Genomic DNA, 16,721 nt, shown 5'->3' with positions numbered 1-16,721 from the left:
GTGAGAGTGCGGTGTTCCCGTGCCAGACTGGGAGGCTGGGTAATGCCATTTTCCCCTCTTCCACACACGTGCATCCGTCCATCCCCCTAAGCTAAGCAGAGCCACCTAGTGGAGAATCGAGCCGTTACACCAAGCCCCATCCAACTGCACCAACCAAGCCCTAGAGGACCACAAGTCTCTCCGCCTCCTAAGTGTACAGATACACGGTGCTTTATAGTTTGGCTTCCAGGGCAAACTGGACGTAACTTCGTTTCGATTTCATTCTGTTCGCTGGTCCATCTATTTGGGTTTTTTTTTTTCCTTTTCTTCTCTTAATCTTGAATACAGAATAAGAAAAAATTTATTTTTATTTTCCGTTTTTATAAATTTTTAAAAATTTTTTACTATATTTTTTTGTAAATTTTTTTATTCTACTTCCTACAGACCAATAGACACATGAAAGGCTACCTCACATCACTAGTCGTCAGTAATCATCAGAGAAATGCAAATCAAAACCGTAGTGAGACATCACCTTGTATCTCAGAATGGCCAGAAATAAATAACAAATGTTGGTGAGGATGTGGAGGAAAAGGAACCCTTGTGCATTGTTGAGAATGTAAATTGATGCAGCCACTGTGGAGAACAGCATGGAGGTCCCTCGAATTTAAAAAGCAATAATGTATGATCCAGTAATTCCAGTACTGGGTATTTACCCAAAGAAAAAGAAAACACTACTTCAAAAACATATGTGCACCCCTCTATTTATTGCAGCATTATGTACAGTAGCCAAGACATGGATGCAACTTAAGTGTCTATCAGTAGATGAATGGATAAAGAAATGGTGTGTGTGTGTGTATTATTTTCATAGTAAAAAATGATTTCTTGGTATTTATGACATCACAGGTAGACCTAGAGGGTATTATGCTAAGTGAAACACATCAGACAGAGAAAGACAAATACCCTATGATTTGATTTACATATGGAATCTAAAAACAAATGAATAAACAAACAGAAACAGACCCATAAATACAGAGAACAATCTGGTGGTTGTCAGAGGGTTGGGGATGAGAGGATTGGTGAAATGGGTAAAGAGGAGTGGAAGGTACAGGCTTCCAGTTATTGAATGAATAAGTCTTGGGATTAAAGGTAAAGCGTGGTGAATGAATATAATCAAGGATATCCTAATAGCATCGTATGGTGATGGAGGGCAGTTACACTTGAAGTGAGATAGCATAATATATAGAGTTGTTGAATCACTATCTTGTACACTTGAAATTAAATAACACTGTATGTTAATTATACTTTAAAAAGAAGGTACAACAACAAAACAAGTTCAGAAACAAAAGAGGAAACTGGAAAGTATCTCTGGACAAACAAAAATGGAAACACAACATATCAACACTTACGGGCTGTGGCAAAAGCAGTTTTAAGAAGGAAGTTTATAGTAATAAATGTTTACGTCAAGAAAAAAAGATCTCAAACGAGCTAACTTAACAACTTGGGAGCTAGAGAAACAAGAACAACCAAGCCCGCAGCTCGCCAAAAGGAAGGAAATAATAAAGAATAGAGCAGAAATAAATAAAACAGGATTCTAGGACAATGGCAGAATAGGAAGCAATGGGGAGCTGTCTGCCCCCCGCCCCCGACAGTAATTGCACTCATAGGATGTGTCTGTTATAATTGTTTTTGAACCCTGGAATCTGTTGAAGGCTTGCATATTCCAGGGGGTAACTTGCAAAATTAAACTGTGTTTAGTTTTGGTCAATTTCAGCTCTCTGCCCAGTAGCAGCTCCCATCATGTACTCCCAGCCAAGTGGCACATATTTCTGAAGCATCTCGCATACAGGTTAGGGGAATTTGGCTGAGGGAAAAGGACCCTGTTCTCCAAATATTGGAGGAGTCTGCTCTGATCACGTACTGCTGCTCCTGATCACAGAGGTGCAAAGAGGCATAGTGTTTTCCACAGTGGCTGCACCAGTTTCCATTCCCACCGACAGTGCTCAGCAGTTCTCTTTTCGCCACATCCTCACCAACACTTGTCATTTCCTGTATTTTTGATAGTAGCCATTCTGACTGTTCTGAGGCGATATCTCTTTGTGGTTTTGATTTGTGTTTCACTGATGATTAGTAACGTTGAGTATCTTTTCATGTGTCTGTTGGCCAACTGTTTGTGAGACTCTTGACTTTTGTATGTATAACAAAAGTAATCAAACTAGGTAACTTCAGCACAAATGGAGTTACTTGCAGGAGGTTTGTTTTTACTGGTTTGGTAAATAGATTTCCTGCATGCTATGCCAAACTCAGAGTGGAAAACCTTTTCTGTGACGTGTGCGTGACGAAAATCAATAGATCTTCTGTATGTAAACACTTTGCCTTTGCTAGCAGTCTTGGCAGTTTTGCCAAGGGTAAAGAGATGATTTATGAATAGAAATAAAAATCACAGGAAAGGAAGAAATTAAATATATCTTTGCTACAAGCATCAAGGAGTTTTCACTCTCAGGATTTGAGTATATTTTAAGAACTGAAACAATACATATCCTTAACACCCTGGACCCAGAAACGGGTAGCTCAAGCCCAGAGTAACTGGCTTATTATTGTTTGGCTCTCTCAGTGGAGAACAGCTTTCTTCTAGACGTATGCATGAAAGGTGTATTGGGGAAATGATTTTTAAAGGAACTGAGGAACAAGTAAGAAAAAAATATTTCATTTAATATCTAAACAACAAACTGCATATTCCTTCACCTTAACACTCAACTTATGCTTAAAACATTCAGAAAAGTACAAGATTTAAAATGATAAATTTTAGTTTGTTTTTGTGTATGATGTAAGAAAGTGGTCCAGTTGCATTCTTTTATATCTAGCTGCCCAGTTTTCTCAACATCATTTGTTGAAGAGAATGTCTTTTTCCTATTGCATATTCTTGAAGATTAATTGGTCATATAATAATGGGTTTATTTCTGGGTTCTCTATTCTGTTCCTTTGACGCATAGGCGTCTGTTTTTGTGCCAGCACCATACTGTTTTGTTTACTACAGATTTGTAATATATCTTGAAATACGGGATTGCGATACCTCTAGTTTTGTTCTTTTTTCTCAAGATTGCTTTGGCTATTTGGTATCTTTTGTAGTCCCACTCAAATTTAAGGATTATTTGTTCTAGTTCTGTGAAAATGCTGTTGGTATTTTGATAGGGATTGCACTAAACGTGTAGATTGCTTTGGGTAGTATAGACATTTTAACGATATTTATTCTCCCAATCGATGAGCATGGAATACCTTCCCATTTGTTTGTCATCTTCAGTTTCTTTCATCAATGTTTTATAGTTTTCAGAGTACAGATCTGTCACCTCCTTGGTTAAGTTTATTCCTAGGTACCTTCTTGGTTTTGGTGCAGTTGTAAATGGATTGTTTTCTTAATTTCTCTTTCTCCTACTTCATTATTAACGTATAGAAATGCAGTGGATTTCTGTATGTTGATTTTGTGTCCTGCGACCTTACTGAATTCATTTATAAAGTCCAGTAGTTTGTTTGTTTGTTTGTTTTTTTGGTGGTGTCTTCAGTGTTTTCTACATACAGTATTATGTCATCTGCAAATAGTGACAGTTTTCCTTCTTCCTAACCAATTTGGGTGCCTTTTATTTCTTTTTCTTGTCTGATTGCTGTGGCTAGGACTTCTAGTACTATGTTGAAAAGAAGTGGTGAGAGTAGCTATCGTTTTCTTGTTCCTGATCTTAGGGTAAAAGTTCTCAGGTTTTCATTAAAATTCTCAATTTTAATACAGAATTTATGACGATATAAATATTCTCTCTTAAAATGGGAAAAAAACAGCCTATCACCATTCCCTTACTACAGCGCTTATTCCACCACATTATGAATTAAGGCTCATTTAAATATTTTATGATTTTAACAGCTTTATCAAGGCATAGTTTGACTTAAAATACACTGAACATATTTAAAGTGAACAATTTGATATGTTTGGCATACATTATATCCATGAGCTCATTAACACAAGCAGGAATATAACTAGCACCCCCAGAAGTCTCTTTATCCTTCAGTGTAAGCACTCCTTCCTGCCCTCATGTGGCATTTACGACCCACCACCCCTGTCTCCAGTTTACTATTGATCTGCTTTCTGTCACTATAAATTTGTTGGAAATTTCTATAAACAGATCCATACAGTTTGTAAACTTCTTGGCCTGGTTTATTTCTCTCAACATAATTATTTTGAGAGCCATCCAAGTTGTTGTATATGTCAGCAGTTTATTCATTTTTATTGGTGAATAATAATTCAGTTGTATGGTGATTTGTCTTTTTATTCACCAGTCAATGCACTTTTGGGCTGTTTCCAGTTTGGGTTGCAAACAAGGCAGCCTTGAATATTTATATTCAAGTCTTTTTGTGGACGTATGCTTTCATTTCTTTTGGGTAAATATCAGGGAGTGGAATGACAGGGTCTTATGGTATATGTATGTTATACTTTTTTTCCACTTTTTTTTAACTTAAAGTTTAGTTAATTAACATACAGTGCCATATTGGTTCCAGGATTCAGTGATTTGTCACTTACATACAACACCCAGCACTCATCACAACAAGTGCCCTCCTTAATACTCATCACCCATCTAGCCCCATCTCCCCTCCACTTCCCTCCATCAACCCATGATTTCTTCTATATTGTTAAGAGTCTCTTGTGGTTTGTTTCCCTCTCTTCTCTTATCCCCTTCTTCCCATATGCTCATCTATATGAAACCATATGGTATTTGTCTTTCTCTGATTGACCTAATTCACTTAGGATAATACATTCTGGCTCCATCAACATCATGGCAAATGGCAAGATTTCATTCTTTTTGATGGCTGAGTAATACTCCATTGTGTACATATACCACATCTTCTTTATCCATTAATCGGTTGATGGACGTTTGGGGTCTCTCCATAGTTTGGCTATTGTTGATAATGCTGCTAAAACATTGGGCATTATAGCATGTTAAATACACGCTATAACACATACGTTAAGACCTTTATGAAACTGCCAAACTGCTTTCCAAAGCATTTTACATTTTTTTATTAAAAAAATTTTTTTTTAACATTTATTTATTTTTGAAAGGCAGAGAGAGACACAGAACACTAGCGGGGGAGAGGCAGAGAGAGGAGACACGGAATCTGAAGCAGGCTCCAGGTTCTGAGCTGTCAGCACAGAGCCGGAGAAAGCGTTTTACATTCTTATGCGCAGCATATGAGGGTGGCAGTTGCTTTACCTCCTCAGGGACACTTGGTGTTGACATTTTTATAGTTGCAGCCATTCTCATAGTTGTGTGCTGCTGTCTCAGTTTAGTTTTAATCTGTATTTATCTCATAACTAATGATGTTAAGCATCTTTTCTTTTCCTTTGTTATTCATATGTATTCTTCGGTGAAGTATCTATTTGAATATTTTGACCATAATTTGGTCATTTTATCTTTATTATTTCCTTTCTTCTCAGTTTGGGTTTCATTTGTCCTTTTTCTAGTTTCTTAACATGGAAGCTAGAGCTGATATTTGAGAACCTTCTTTTTTACAGACATGATTATGGTGCTAAAAATTTCCCTCTAAGTAATGCATCAGCTACATCCTATAAATTTTGATATGTCATGTTTTCATTTTCAGAGTTCATAATGCTAGTTTCCTCTTTGACATATAAATGGAGTGTGTCTGTTGCCCTTAACTCCTGGATTGACTCTTAAACAGCGAATGTGCGGGGTGAGACTTTCAGAGACCCAGCAGAAAAGAGATGGCAGGTTGAAAAACCAAGCAAAGACGTGGCACCCACCCAGTGCTGGGGAGACAGAGATTGTAGTTTAAGCCTTGCCAAATGGGAATGCCCTTGGTAAACATTCGGGGTCTTCCCGAGATCCCAGAAAAGCCATGGCCTAGATGTAAATGCCTCAAATTAGAAGAAAGTACTACCTACACCATGGAAATAATAACTACCATGGCCTCAAGGGAAAACAAAACTTCAAACAACCCTGGACCCTATCAAAGTCTTTCCCTGATACTGTGCTTCTCACTTCTCTATGGCTGCCTCTTCTTGAGGGTTTTGTCCCTCAGGTCCAGGCATTTCAGCAGCCTAGGACTCTGAATTCTACCTCCCAGTAGAATCACTCCCAGTAAGATCACTGGGAGTGATCCAGTTATCTTCCCAGTAAGATCACTGCATTCACTTTGGGCTTCTTTTCTTGCACTGCAAGCTGAGAAATGCTTATAGGGAAGGAGCCAGGGTAAAGAAGGAAAGGATGGAAAAGGCTTCCCTTTTTTTCAAGAATCATTCCGAGTATTATCTCTGTTCGTTTCTAGCCAGTGTCTTCAAACAATTCTTATATCTTGTTTAGTTTTCAGAGTTGTTTTTGTCAGGTTCATCCAATCCTGGCCACTTGGTCATGGCTAAAACAAGAAGTCTCTTAAAATTCTTATTTCCTGGGAAGTGGGCTGCCATGATCCAGGGGTACAAGGGTCATCTCCCATTTCCACAGAGAAAGACAGGAGTGTGAAGGATGACCGTGTGGTAGACAGACCACTGGGATTGAACTGGACAACTCTGGACCTGTGTTTCTCCATTTGGCAAGTGAATAACTTTGGACCAAGGCTACCTCTAGTCTTAAAATCATAATTCTGTGATCCATTTTGTAAGCATCATAGGCCTATTCCCCATAATAGGTATAGACAAAGTAGAATTTATAAATATGTAAACAATTGTAAAAGTCTAAAAATTATATCACCTCTGAGGTTTAACATAAGTGAAATAAAAGTTTCTAATATTTAGAAGCTGGAGCTTCTGGAGGTCCAAGGAATGTCCATTCTGGTAAAACATTTCAAATAAAAATGGTTTCTTAGTTGCCATACATACCTTATAACAAGTACCTAATAATTTAAGCATATAGCACATTAACATGAAAAATATAACTACAATATTAGCTATTTTAGATGATTGTGATTATAGCTTTTATCAGTTAGGCACAAAAGATAACAATTTTGGAAACCATAGCTAAGTAATTTTGAAGTTTGAAATAATGCGATTTCGATAAAACAATATTATAACTAAAACTTCAACCAGAATTTAGTTGGGTCACCAGCTATTTCTAATTGTATTGATTTCATCTTTTCTTTCCAGATTACTTTGAAAGTAGGTAGCAGACTGTTATTATTTAAAAAAAAATATTTTTCTGAGGAACCTCCACACTGCTTTCCAGAGCGGCTGCACCAATTTGCATTCCCACCAACAGTGCAAGAGGGTTCCTGTTTCTCCACATCCTCTCCAGCATCTATAGTCTCCTGATTTCTTCATTTTGGCCACTCTGACTGGCGTGAGGTGGTATCTGAGTGTGGTTTTGATTTGTATTTCCCTGATAAGGAGCGACATTGAACATCTTTTCATGTGCCTGTTGGCCATCCGGATGTCTTCTTTAGAGAAGTGTCTATTCATGTTTTCTGCCCATTTCTTCACTGGGTTATTTGTTTTTCGGGTGTGGAGTTTGATGAGCTCTTTATAGATTTTGGATACTAGCCCTTTGTCCGATGTGTCATTTGCAAATATCTTTTCCCATTCCGTTGGTTGCCTTTTAGTTTTGTTGGTTGTTTCCTTTGCTGTGCAGAAGCTTTTTATCTTCATAAGGTCCCAGTAATTCACTTTTGCTTTTAATTCCCTTGCCTTTGGGGATGTGCCGAGTAAGAGATTGCTATGGCTGAGGTCAGAGAGGTCTTTTCCTGCTTTCTCCTCTAGGGTTTTGATGGTTTCCTGTCTCACATTCAGGTCCTTTATCCATTTTGAGTTTATTTTTGTGAATGGTGTGAGAAAGTGGTCTAGTTTCAACCTTCTGCATGTTGCTGTCCAGTTCTCCCAGCACCATTTGTTAAAGAGACTGTCTTTTTTCCATTGGATGTTCTTTCCTGCTTTGTCAAAGATGAGTTGGCCTACCCTATGACCCAGCAATAGCACTGCTAGGAATTTATCCAAGGGATACAGGAGTACTGATGCATAGGGGCACCTGTACCCCAATGTTTATAGCGGCACTCTCAACAATAGCCAAATTATGGAAAGAGCCTAAATGTCCATCAACTGATGAATGGATAAAGAAATTGTGGTTTATATACACAATGGAATACTACGTGGCAATGAGAAAAAATGAAATATGGCCTTTTGTAGCAACATGGATGGAACTGGAGAGTGTGATGCTAAGTGAAATAAGCCATACAGAGAAAGACAGATACCATATGGTTTCACTCTTATGTGGATCCTGAGAAACATAACAGAAACCCATGGGGGAGGGGAAGGAAAAAAAAAAAAAAAAAAAAAAAAGAGGTTAGAGTGGGAGAGAGCCAAAGCATAAGAGACTGTTAAAAACTGAGAACAAACTGAGGGTTGATGGGGGGTGGGAGGGAGGGCAGGGTGGGTGATGGGTATTGAGGAGGGCATCTTTTGGGATGAGCACTGGGTGTTGTATGGAAACCAATTTGACAGTAAATTTCATATATTAAAAAATAAAAAAAAATAAATAAAAAAAAAAAAAGAAAAAAAAAGAAAAATAAATATTTTTTTAACGTTTATTTATTTTTGAGACAGAGAGAGACAGAGCATGAACAGGGGAGGGGCAGAGAGAGAGGGAGACACAGAATCTGAAACGGGATCCAGCCTCCGAGCTGTCAGCACAGAGCCCGACGCGGGGCTCGAACTCACGGACCGTGAGATCGTGACCTGAGCCGAAGTCGGACGCTTAACCGACCGAGCCACCCAGGCGCCCCACAGACTGTTATTATTAACAAACATAAGTTTTCATGAGGAATGTAAAGCATACTCACCACTGACAGTTACTAGAACTAACCTGTCCTGTCATTTCAGGAGCAACAGGAATGGTGGGCCATAAGAAAGAGTAAATTGCAAAAAACACCAGCCATATAATTATGCTTCCCCAAATTGCCAGATGATTAAACTGCAGAAAGAAAAATATTACAGAAACCCTTCAGCCTTTTCCATTTAAAAGGAAGAAATTATTTAACTCTATCAACTGTCCAGGCCATATGTTCTCACGTGAAGAAAATGACACTCTTTTGATTTCTTGACACTTGAGCTTCCCTTTCTAACATCCTTCTCAGAATAAAGTTTGAACAGAAATCGAGAGGGGTAAAAATCTGACCTTATCGTATATGTCCTGCATGAATAATTCTGGGAAAATGGCAGAAGTTGTGATTCTTTGAATGAAACTGGAGGGTTTTCTGTGCATATCAAGTCCCTATGTCAGTCAGATCAAGGTAATCTTGGGGGAAGGATCACTGCCTGTGCCTGGGGCTAGAAACTGCCAAATTCTTTTTTTTTTTTTTTTTTTTTTTAATTTTTTTTTTTTTCAACGTTTTTTTTTTATTTATTTTTGGGACAGAGAGAGACAGAGCATGAACGGGGGAGGGTCAGAGAGAGAGGGAGACACAGAATCGGAAACAGGCTCCAGGCTCCGAGCCATCAGCCCAGAGCCCGACGCGGGGCTCGAACTCACGGACCGCGAGATCGTGACCTGGCTGAAGTCGGACGCTTAACCGACTGCGCCACCCAGGTGCCCCGAAACTGCCGAATTCTTAATGGTAAATGATAAGAAGGCAGGTCCTTCTGTTGATCTGATCTGTTGCCTTGTATGATTTGTGTTCGCAGAGGAATCGTCATGACAACGAGTAGGAGACCTGTGCTCTAAACCTGGTCGTACTGGGCACCTCAGTTACCATCTGTGCATAAATCAGTGATTCGCTAGATGAGATAATTTCTTAAGGGTTCAAGTGCTGTCATCCTAGTAGGTACTGCTCATTGCTTAATCCTATCTGAACAACAAAAATATGGAGGGAAAAACCCCAATCTGCTGTTTATTAGAGTATTTATTTTTACTTGTTTATGAGTCACTTTCAAAGGCAGTTTTTTACACTGTTTGGAAATCATCTCTTACTCAAAGGATTTCTCTCTTGTGGTCACGTAGGAGATGGTGGAGAAGAGAATCCGCTCAAGAGTGTGAGCTTTAAACTCTTCTAACACTTGAGTGCATTTTCATGTAACCATTCCCTTAGAGTTGGCATAAGCATGAGCCGCAATGTGAGGCATTCTGCGTGGCTTGGATCCCAGGTGGGTTTCTGTCGGGACCATCCCCTGGGGGACAGCAGTAAGCCACCATTGCTGCTCTAAGATCTATCCTGTTATCTCTGCCCTGGCTCCTTCTCTGTACCTAAATAGTGGCTTGCAGAATCTTCTTCCCCAGTGAAGAAGCACAAGCTCCCTCCTGGACTCTCCACACAGGGCAGAGCAGCCTCTGACCAAACGGGAGAACCAGTCCCTTTTCTTTGCTGCCCTGATCCCCAGGCTCCTTCCTAGCCAACATGTGAGCTGGAGGGCAGGAGCCTGGTAGCCTGTAGGCCAGAAGAGACCTCTGTGTTTTGTTCAGCCTGCTTTGGCCTTGAAATGATGCCGTATTCATAAATGAGATTCACCGTATGTGGGTAGTGTAAGGTCATCGTGGATCTAAGAAACATTCATACTGCAGGGAATTTAATAACAAAAGGAGGAATAGAAAATAATTGCTTGTTTATGTTACCTTAATGCAGTATAATACCACATTTACAAGTGGTGTGCCTTATGAATTGCTAATAAAATAATTTTTGTTCGACACACTTCAGTCCCACCTTTATGTTGATGTTCAGTTGGGGACAGGAGCAGTGAGAACTGTGTTGATTACACAGGAGCAGAAACTCATGATATGCTACATAATCTTAGCTCTCCAAAAGTGACAGACCGGTTAAAATTCATTTTCTGTCATAAACTTTGGAGTGCAACTTGGAAAACAAGTGATTTATAGGTGTATATGTACCTACATATAGATTCACTTAAATTACTGATCAGTTTATAACACATTCTACGTATCAGAAGTTCCACTTTTAATAATATCCTAGGGAAATTATTACTCGTGTCTGTAAATACACAAGGACATCTGCGTTCATAACAATACTGATTATATATCATTTACTGTAACAGAAGTTAAAAAACAATTATTCTAAAAATATAAATAATAAGTATCCAAGTGATAAAATATTATACAGTCATTAAATGAGGTATAAATGTTAAAGATATGGAAAAATGTTAAAGATCTAGTGTCTAGTGAAAAAAAGCAAATCATAAACTATTAGGTACATTAGAATTCTATTTTTATGAAAAATAAATAAATAAAACAAAGACTGAAAAATAGAAACCAAAATGTCCATGTCATTGACATTGAAACGTATAAGCAATTTTTATTTCTTTCCTTTTCTGTATTCACTAAATTTTCTATTATAGTTCTGTACTTGGATAATAATAATTAAGGATCTCAGTTAATATCATGATAAATTGAATCTATTTAAGATATAAGGCAGGGAAATGAATTTTTAAAAACATTAGATGATTAACATGCCATCATCAGCTTAAATCATCATTTCAATATGCAAAACAAAAGAAGGTAAAATATGAAGAACAGAACAAGATGCTTATTTTCTAAAGTTTAAAAAGTAAATCAACATGCAAACAACTATACTGGACTGAAGAACTACCCTGAAGAATACTCACTTTATTCCAAGATAGTGTCTCTAAACCAGCTTTCAGACAAACAGTAACAACTACATACTGTGCAAAGAGATGGAAAGGGGAAATAGATTGGGAGAATGTATTAAAATTTCCATTAGGGTCCACATCACCCCACTCCCTCCCTGACTCCCCCTACCCCCGACCCCCCTTCTCCATGTCCAGTGAACTCTGGTGCCATAGTTGCTAATTGCTTTACTAGCTTTTAATTAAGGAGAGAATGTATTGCCTCTCAGTAAGTGCTTCATATTTAGAAGCCCTTCAAAATATGACAAAAGCCATGCTTCTATCATGAGCTTCTATTTACATTCTTTATAAATGGAATGGAAGATTTCTTTCTGATTAGAAATCCAAGTGCCATCGATAAAAAGCACAGTTGCCCCGTAAAAAGCATTTTGGCTTATTCTTGGCCTTTTGCATTTGGACATATACATACTTTAGAAATAGCTCATCAGGCATCTGGGGCTTTTGATTGAGATTACAGTAAATCTATAAATCAATGTGAGGACAGCTGACTTCCTTTATAGTATTGAGTATTTCTCCATTTAGACGTTCTTAATGTTTCCAATCAAGTCTTATAATTTTCCTCAGAAGTCATGGATGTCATTTGTTAGATTTATTCATGTTTTTCCTATTTTTGATACCATGGTAAAATAGTATGTAAATTTTTTATTTTCCAAATATTTATTGTTGGTATATTGAAATAGGATTTCTAATTTTTTAAATATTGGCCAATATCCAGCAAGCTGCCAGCCTCTCTTAGTAACTGTAATATTTTATCTGTAGAATTTTTTTGTGTTTTCTGTGTGCACACTTGTGTCATCTATGGTTGAAAACTAGCTTTTCCCCTTTCAACGTCTTGTGCTCCTCCCCTTGTCTTACTCCTCCACGATGGCGAAGAAAGGTGGGAAAACCAAGCAACTTTCTTACTTTTCATCTATTCTTAATCTCAAAAAAAAAAAAAAAGCTTTCAGTGTTCCATTAAGTATGATTTTGTCACAGTGTGGGTTCCTGTGCAGCAATAGACGTGTGATACACTCGGTGTTTAAAGTCCTGCTTTTGAAGCAGACTTTATGTCCACTCTTCTCGCTTTAGACTCAGCGTTGCAGCTAGCCTGCGTCGTCCCATCTAAGCTTCTCCAAAACCTTAAGGGTGGCAAGGCACTGGCCCCTGCCTACCAGTCCAAGTTCGTCTTTGCCATTATCCTGAACCTCCCTTGCCCGCCACACGGTTTGCGCTGGGCTTTAGTTCCACTGGCCGCCTTTAATTCCCTGAGAGCATCAAGGCAGACTCTACCTCCCTGGAGGTTTACTCCATTCCTCCAGCTGCTGTGTTTTGGCTTAGTGCTTCCTCCAACTCACTGGCACTGGGAACAGCATGATGTCACCATGCTGCCCCCGCCAACTCTCCCATTTCTCCCCTGACCTCTCATTTTGAGGTTTTTAGCATTGGTGCCGTCCCCTCTACTTCTTTGGTTGCTGTGCTGAACTGATTTTGCCATAGTTTGTTGTTGCTGGTTTTACTGTGTATATTCATTTTTTGTCTTAGGAGGTTGAGATTCCTTTATATCAATTTACTCGGGCATCTTAAAAGGAATATCATTTATGTTTGTATGCACGCATGTCTATGTGTGAGGAGGTCTGAAAAGAAGGAAATTTACTATATGCGTATTTCCAAATAAATAAGAAAATACTACCTAACCTCATTTGATGTTTAGGAAGATACAACACAGAGTTAAAAGCCACGCCCATTATCATGAAGTAATAACGACAACCAGCTAAAGTGAAAAGAGGCAATATGCCAATAAATTGCTTCTTATGTAGAAGAAAACATGAGGAAAAACATGGTTTGTGGTTTTGTTGTTCCAACATGTGTTGTTAAATGAAAAAAAAAAAACCAAACATGCAGAGGAATATGTTTCCACTTGCAGACCAAAAGAATAACATACAACATTGTGAATAAGACACAAAACTCAGAAGCCATAAATAAAAATATCAATAAATTTAACTACATAAAACCAACATGCAGAATACATGCATGACAAAAATGGCATGAAAAATAATATGCAAAACTGGAAATACATTTATGTAACAAATATGGGGGGAAAATTAACATCCTTAACACATAAATATCTACTACTACTAATAAAAAGACCAACAACCCTATAGGACAATTGGTAAAGTAATTCAACAAACTTTTATACACACACATACAAAAGAAATGAAAGGGTTTTTTTTTACTTCATGCACATACGCTATCCTCAAAGCAAAAACTGCAATAGAATACCATTTTACCTACTCGATCAAAAAGTGTGGTAAGACTACCGCCAGTGGGGGCTTAGGGAAACTGGTATTCTCATGACTAACTATGTACAACCTATTTGGGGGATACTTTAGTAATAATTTCCGAGATTCACAGTACTCTCTGATCCAGCCAGTTACCCTTCTAGAAATTTATCCTACAGATCTACCTACCCGTGGGCATAAAGAATAGACTCTGCAACACTGTTGATAATGGCAAAGGACCCAGAACAATCTTTCCACTAATAGGAGACTAGTTAAATACCATCACCCAGGTACGCTGTGTAGTGAAAAAACAAGATATAAAATAGCATCTCCCTACTTGTGCAAAAGAAGAGAGGATAATATACATTAGGTACATGTATTTCACATTCCTACAAATTACATATGTGTGTGTATATATACACACACACAACACACATGCATATGCAACCACTGTTCCTCCTTGGAAAAAGTATGGGAGCATGAGGGAGATTTAAAACTTATGGAATTCTTATAATGCTTGAACTTTTCAATTAAAAACTAGAAAAAGCGATTGAATCATATGGGTAATCTTACCGTATAAATGAAATTTCCAAGAAACAAATAGTCTGTAGTGTAACCCCCTTGTAAGACCATATCTGAAAAATGAAAAAGTCATTTATTTATTTTTATAGAGTTTTAAATATAGATTTGAATTTATTTTTACCAAAGGTACCCACATTGGCCACCAAAAATGTTTCTCAATTATTGGTCATATTTCTAAAGTGACAACGATGCTCGCTTCACCTGTCGTTGTGACACTTTTCCATTTCTCACTCCAAAGATATATTAAGCAACAAATGAATCAGTAAATTGCAAGGAGCACATGAATGTGATTATTAAACCTAGTTTCACATGCAAATAAGCCATCTGGGAAACCGAAAGTCCAATCCAATGAGCGACGCTGGAAAACAAGATGAGGATTTTCAGGATTTTGAAATAACACCTCTGACACTATTCCTTTTCCAGGATTACTAAAATAATAAACCTAACAGGTAACTTAAATTTACAATGGAATTTCATAGTCTCTTCAATTATTGCTAAATCTGCTATAACTTATGAATTTCATTCTGTATAAAGAGTCAAAACTATCTCAAGATTAGGATGATTTTTTTTCACTTATTTTCACTTTTTTTTTTTTTTTTAATGTTTATTTTTGAGAGAGAGAGACAGAGACAGAGCATGAGTGGAGGAGGGGCAGAGAGGGGGAGACACAGAAGCAGAAGCAGGCTCCAGGCTCTGAGCTGTCAGCACAGAGCCCAGCGCGGGGCTCCAACCCAGGAACCGCGAGATCATCATTACCTGAGCCGAAGTCAGACGCTTAACCGACTGAGTCGCTCAGGTGCCCCTTATTTTCCCTTTTTAAAATTCTCGAATATATACTGGTGCTTCTGGTCCTGGTTGATATGGAAATATTGGGGTGCAAATCCCTGATCTTAATACCAATTCAGAAGCTCACTCATTCCATTTTCTCCTGATTAAGAACTCACTAAAAATACACAAGGCTCATACCCTTTCTTAAAATTATCTGCAGTGGAATATTAGGGCATCTCATTGACAGAACCTAGAGGTAAATATGTGGGGTCACCTAGGGAAGTGACAATGAGTCTGGATTGTGTATAGACCTAACTTGGTGAGTTTTATTGGGAATGGGGTGACAGTATAGATGAGAACAATCTTTTAGCTGCCTAGAAACAGGGAGAAAACTGCAAAAAAAGGAAAAAAAAGGCCATATTGACTTATGTTGTCCAACTGCATATTCACAAAGGGAAAAGAGAACGGGAAGCTTTGTTGGGTCACCAGGGAAACTTCCACTATGCACATGGTGATGTGAAACAGAGATTCTTTTCCTTCTGGATACTGTACAAAATCAATGATGCAAATAGAGAAAACCTCCACAGAATCTTTGTCGGGGTAACTATGAGACAAAAACAAAAAATCCACAATCTCAGAAAGCTAATTAGAGTTTCGAAGCAGCTAAGGTGAGCACAGAAGCTGTGCTTGGTAAGTGATGGTCAAGGCTCCAGGGTGAAGCAAATATCAAGCTGGCTGAGGGCAGCAGACCTCGGAAAATATCGGCAAAAATACTCCCCTTAAAAGAAACTTCCTCCAGTAGCTGGGAAAGAAAAAGCTGGTTTCTTGAGGAATAATACAGAAGTAGCAGGCACAGCATCAATAAAAAGAGACTGTAGGGAAAAAGGCAGGATAGTCTATTCTACATGATTTATATGGTTATTATCCACTATACTGTACTATACTATATATACTATACTATACATTTGTGTAATGTATAAAATATGTTTGAAAATGGTTTGAAAGCAAATAAATAGAAGACCAGCAAAACTTATTAGATGATGTATACTCACCAAAGAATTTTGGAAAAAAACCTATTTTACTCAGCTAACAAAGAAATGATTGGAGAAGCCAGAGCAAAAAAGGCTTGTTGTGAGCATTTGATATGTTAATTGTAGAATTAAAATGAAGAAGGCAAAACCAAAAACAAACATAGTGTTAGAATAATCAATATGATTGTGGTTATTCAGTGCCCAGACAATGTGGAAATGATGTTAATTCATACAATATCTGAGGGCATATGTGAATGAGACGGGAAGTAGAGTAAGTTTGCAGATTGTCTCAACTATAATTAGGAGTCAAATAAGAACATTCAAAGCTAACAATCAAGTAATGGAATTATAAGTTTATATAAAGTGTAAAGGTTTACCATGTGCAAGATAATGGGATGCTAGAGGAAAGGGAAGGGAAATGGAAGAATGGGAAACAAAATTTTTTCATACTTGGAAACAAATGGATTT

General features: G+C 37.9%; 1 protein-coding gene and 1 long non-coding RNA gene across 7 annotated transcripts in view; one reads left to right on the top strand and one right to left on the bottom strand.

Annotated features, from left to right (window-relative positions):
* Nucleotides 1-16,721, bottom strand: part of LOC132680603 (phospholipid-transporting ATPase IB-like) — a 222,975-nt gene that overhangs the window by 28,504 nt on the left and 177,750 nt on the right. For 5 of the 6 annotated variants that reach the window (XM_078445640.2, XM_078445736.2, XM_078445719.2 and 2 more), the window contains 3 exons: nt 14,446-14,507; nt 11,573-11,629; nt 8,826-8,933 (listed from right to left, as the gene is read on the bottom strand). In XM_078445640.2, the coding sequence (XP_078301766.2) occupies nt 8,826-8,933; nt 11,573-11,629; nt 14,446-14,507 (227 nt within the window). The remainder of the gene's footprint in view (nt 1-8,825; nt 8,934-11,572; nt 11,630-14,445; nt 14,508-16,721) is intronic. The other variant, XM_078445698.2, reaches the window with a different exon arrangement.
* The window catches only part of LOC144616144 (uncharacterized), a 55,148-nt gene that overhangs the window by 24,303 nt on the left and 14,124 nt on the right, over nt 1-16,721 (top strand). The gene's annotated exons all lie outside the window — the stretch shown is intronic.

Source organism: Panthera onca, chromosome A1 (genome assembly GCF_046562875.1).
Source record: "Panthera onca isolate mPanOnc1 chromosome A1, mPanOnc1 haplotype 2, whole genome shotgun sequence".
In the NCBI taxonomy this organism is placed as follows: Eukaryota; Metazoa; Chordata; class Mammalia; order Carnivora; family Felidae; genus Panthera; species Panthera onca.
This window is presented reverse-complemented; position numbering and strand designations above follow the sequence as displayed.